Source organism: Montipora capricornis, chromosome 10, assembly GCF_036669925.1.
Source record: "Montipora capricornis isolate CH-2021 chromosome 10, ASM3666992v2, whole genome shotgun sequence".
In the NCBI taxonomy this organism is placed as follows: Eukaryota; Metazoa; Cnidaria; class Anthozoa; order Scleractinia; family Acroporidae; genus Montipora; species Montipora capricornis.
Window position 1 is genome coordinate 32439609 of NC_090892.1, and position 5000 is coordinate 32444608.

General features: G+C 39.5%; 1 protein-coding gene across 2 annotated transcripts in view; it reads right to left on the reverse strand.

Moving 5' to 3' along the window:
* The window catches only part of LOC138019601 (FH1/FH2 domain-containing protein 3-like), a 57045-nt gene that overhangs the window by 35889 nt on the left and 16156 nt on the right, over positions 1–5000 (reverse strand). For both annotated transcript variants that reach the window (XR_011126186.1, XM_068866461.1), the window contains exons 12-14: positions 4951–4982; positions 4351–4606; positions 487–719 (exon numbers count right to left, since the gene is read on the reverse strand). Coding sequence is in view for 1 of the 2 variants with exons in the window: in XM_068866461.1 (XP_068722562.1) it covers positions 487–719; positions 4351–4606; positions 4951–4982 (521 nt within the window). In the remaining variant the exon portion in view is untranslated. The remainder of the gene's footprint in view (positions 1–486; positions 720–4350; positions 4607–4950; positions 4983–5000) is intronic.

Below are 5000 nucleotides of genomic sequence, written 5' to 3' on the forward strand. Positions count from 1 at the left end.
TCGTATCGCCTGGGATTTTCATGATAGCTAAACGATTCCTCACGTAAAAAAAATCATCCTAGTTTATAGCAAAACGAAAGGAGATTCTGGCGTCCCAAAGCCACACTTTGTCCAGAAATGCGAGTAATTTGTCACGTTAATTGTCTGTATTCCGAGAAACGAGTGATGTTGAAGTTGAGAAAAAGAGCAAGGGGACACTTCGTGACGCTTATTGAAATCAGCGTGCATCTAATTACTTGCCTTTTGTTTCCAGTCCTTTTTCTAATCCGAATACAGAACAGATGCAACAAAGCCTCTTGTAAAAAATTAATGTATATAGTTGAAGTGTGGGTTATAGATGAAAGTGAGAAGTAATCGTCGCTGCACTTATCTGGACAATTTAGGCAACTGAACTTTTCAGGTGTCTATAACTATAGTATAAGATAAATGCGAGGATCACTTCTCCCTTTCAAAGGAATGTAGAGCGAATTGCACGTGACAACATACCATCTGTCTTAATCGGTTCCTCAAACTTAAATTTTCTTCGTTGGAGCGTCGGTGAAGTCCTAGGTGAGTTCTTGGGTGAAGGCCGCGGTGAAGAGCGAGGTCTGTCGCTGATTGGTGCCGACACTTCTATGTGAGGTCTGTCATTCCCATCGCTTTTACTATCTGCTCTCTGCCTCTCCTCTGTTTCAGACTCCGCCATTGCTTTAGCAGCTCGTCTGGCTGCACGACGTTCTCTGCAACAACATAAATTTGATAAACTCATACTTCCTGCCTTAGAAATCAAAAGACCCTTTCTTAGGTATGAGAAATTCAACTGTAAAAAAAATTGAATCAGTGACGGCCTTCCGTCTGAGGAAGCACCAATACAGATAAATTCCAAATCGAAATTTTATTAATTTAAGACTTGTAATCCCTTTGGAAAGTTTGCATGTACATGTAACTCAGTTAAGAGAAATCATTCAGTTCACATCAGCCAACCAATTGCTACTTAAGACTGAATGATATCGTACTCAGTTCTGCGACTTATATCCAACGACGGATACATGTTGGAAGTTTGGGTGCTGTCTGAAATTGCCAAGTGTCTCCACAACCCTATAAACCAATTCTTCTGTAACACAGCGGCTTAACGATCACTACCAAGAGAAACATTTGCAAGTTCTTTGCTTGGTTCTTTCCATTAGCTGTCAAGGGTTCAGTAGCAGGAACTCGGAGCTAAACTCGACAGAAACATATCAGCCAAAATGAACTGCATATGTCATATTAAGGGCGAAAAGTGATGCACAAATCAACGTTTTCAAAAATACCATGTTGGCTCAATATGAATTAGAAAGAACCAACAGGCAAGCTATCTTAGACATGACGTTCTACCATTTCACACAAAGTTCAAAGGACCTTGTTTATTTAAATATCAAAAAAACCGAATTTAGTATTATTTTTGTTTTATTATACAATGTTTTCAAGATATCAAGTGCCAAAGGTACCATTAAGTGGAACCAAACAAGGAAAATACCATGTACTTATTGACTGAGTGGGCTCGGTCCGTACGCCATGACCTCGGCCAGACATTTTCCTGTCCGGCCCGACCTAAATCCAGTCAATGAGCATTTTATCATATGGCCTCTTTACACTATTCTTGAGCACTCAGAGGATGATTTGTGGCCCAAAAAAGTTACAAATTTTGGACAAAATTTATCTAGTATGATGTTTGTATTTGTTTTACTGGCTACCAGGAGTTGTACTTGGATGTTTGGAAGCGACGAAATTGTCTAAAATCGCCTCACACAGAGCAGTACATGTTCTTAACAGGGCTGTATAGCCTTTTCCAGCAGTAGTGTAGCAGCTCCCGTAATATGCTATTGTTTAGTATTGTAAGCAACTTCTATTTTTTTAAAGTCTAAGTCATTGTTTCAATGGTTTAATCTTTTGCTTTTGGCTAGGGTAGCGAGTCAATCACATTACACGTTACGAGAGCTGCTTTTCCGGCCCTTCTCTCTAGTTCGATCTTGCATGATGAAAGCTTTTGATAGTATAGACCATAACATTTTGCTACACAAGCTCTGTTTGCTTAATGTTTCTATAACAGATTATTATTATATTAGATTATAGATTAGATTATAGATTATAGATTAAGTATCAAGTAAAGCTATGATCTTCGCAGTTGTGAACGCAATTTTTACAATTGCGTAGGGAAGCCTGAAAAATTCAGGACTTCAACGGGGTTTGAACCCGTGACCTCGCGATTCCGGTGCGACGCTCTAACCAACTGAGCTATGAAGCCACTGACGTTGGGAGCTGGTCATTTGTGGGTTCTAATGGTCCCGTGAGGAATGAGTCAATGATGAAATGGTATATGAAATGAATCATATATGAACTGCGGATATGAAATCAAGTAAAGCTACGATCTTCGCAGTTGTGAACGCAATTTTTACAATTGCGTAGGGAAGCCTGAAAAATTCAGGACTTCAACGGGGTTTGAACCCGTGACCTCGAGATTCCGGTGCGACGCTCTAACCAACTGAGCTATGAAGCCCTAAGCCCTAACCCTAACCCTAACCCAGCGTCAGTGGCTTCATAGCTCAGTTGGTTAGAGCGTCGCACCGGAATCGCGAGGTCACGGGTTCAAACCCCGTTGAAGTCCTGAATTTTTCAGGCTTCCCTACTCCCTATTTCATATCCGCAGTTCATATATGATTCATTTCATATACCATTTCATCATAGATTATAGATTATTCGTATTCTCAGAATTGGACTGGAACTAGCTTGCAATGGAGGCTCATACGGGGAAATATATTAAAAAGTATTTGCATTTGAAAAGATTCCCCCGCATTAGCCTCCATTGCAAGCTACTTCCAGTCCAATATTGAGAATACGAATATGGTCTATTCTATCAAACTGGTGTGCCAATAGACCTTATTCTCGATGGCCGCCATGTTGGATTTGCTATTATCATGCAAATTAGCTACACACTTCTGACGGGGCAAACAACACAAGTTCGAGAGGTTATAACGAACATTTTAGCCACACAGATGATTTGTTTCGACGAGCCGATTTTCCGCAATTTTCCTTTTTTCCAATGTTTGCCCCCCAGCAGCATAACACATGGCTAATTTGCATGACAATTTGAAAACCAATATGGCCGCTATCGTGAATAAGGCCTATTTTCTGCAAAACTGCCAGCAACATGGTAAACTTAGAAACTCTTATTCTACTTTTTTGGTAATTGTCAATGATTTATGCCCTGCGCTTCCCATGTACAAATATGAGGACGAGTGTACTGTTTTCGAAGTTATATCACACTAGTTATCAGAATCTTCACTTCCAGCTTGACAAGATCTATGAGTGGACTACAAATAGCAATATGAAGCTCAGTGTTTCAAAAACCAAAGAGTTAACTATCTCTTTCTTAAAGAATCACGAATATCTCGAGCCTTTCTTACTCAACAATCAACCTCTGAAAACGGGGCAAACTATCAAGCTCCTTTGGGTCCACTTATCATCTGATCTCAAGCGGTCTTCTCACATGGATTACATATGTGCTAAGGCTAGAAAACGCTTGTATGCCCCACGAACTTTGAAACGTGGTGGTGTACCAGCATGTGATCTCCGAACAGTAAATTGCACTTTCATTGGCCCAGTTCTGGAATATGCCTGCTCTGTATGGCATTCCTCACTGACCGGACAGCTCAGAGATCAAGTAGAAGACATCCAACGTCGTGCCGTTCGAGTTATACATCCACACCTGTCGTATAACGAGGGTCTTGCAGCACTTATTTTGTCCATTCTGTTTCAACGCAGAGAATCTGCGCAAATCCTTCTTTAAACCTAATTTTGGTACCAACAGTAAATTGTATGATTTGCTACCTGAGCGCACTAATCATAGCTATGAACTCAGAGATTCAAAAAGTAAGCTATCATTGTACAAGTGCAAAACTGAACGTTTTATGAACAGCTACTTTAGTGCCGTTTTGCGTAAGAAAGTGGGACTTTATTTCATAATTTATGACTTTTAGCCAAAGTCCTTTCACTATAATTATTGTAAACTTTTCTTGAGTTTTTCACTTTCAATCTTTCTGATTGTTAATTACAAGTCAAGTTTAATAAAGGGGAATTTTCTCAATAGTTTTACAATGAAAGGGCGTGCGGAGACCTACGGGTTATATAATAAAAAGCAATAATGCATATTATTGATTGTAATTTTCAGATAGTGAACCATCTGCTGGAAGATTACGACAGGTTATTGTAAAAGAGAAGACAGGTATTTACTGCAATATATAATAAACAAATTATTATTAGCATTAAAAATCACTGAAAAAGCAACTTATCCATGGAGTATATAAATATATTTTACTTTTGTCTTTTACATACTTTCTTGCCAGTCGACTTTTAGTTTTTTCATCCAATTCACTTTCTGTTGATGAAGATGGTGTAGTGCTTGCTGAGGTTTTAACAGGCGATGCTGGTGGATCTACTTTGTCGGCTGTTCCCACATTGGGAGCACTAGCCACTTTGTGTATGCCATCCCGACTTTTAGCTCCTGGAGGTGCTAGAAGGTTGTCTTTGGTGAAACACGAAACATCAATTTGGCTAATAGAATTATGCCGTCGACTCCGCCTTCTGTCACCTTTCAAGATCAATAGAAATGGGATGAATGTTACTTGTGACCAGAAATCCTGGCAATTTAGCTGAATCTGAATCAAGAAATCTACTATGGGAGTTGCATTAAAAATGGATGATGCTTATGCTCATGACACTACTTCCATAAAAAAGAGAGCCACCTAACTGGTTGTAGTGGGTCCTCTCTGTTAAGAGGCCAGTTCTCTCGCAAAGGAGTCTCAATGCATGCCAACAGGTAAAGTAGCTGGTTATTTTTAGAGTTTCCAATAAATCCTTAAGGAAATGGGTTATTTTCTAAAGAAATGGTCTTTTACACATTGACGCTTTTTGAACTCTGGAAACACACCATACCTGTACCAAAAGCTGTTGTTCTTTTTCTTGGTCTAAGGAGAATGAGTAAA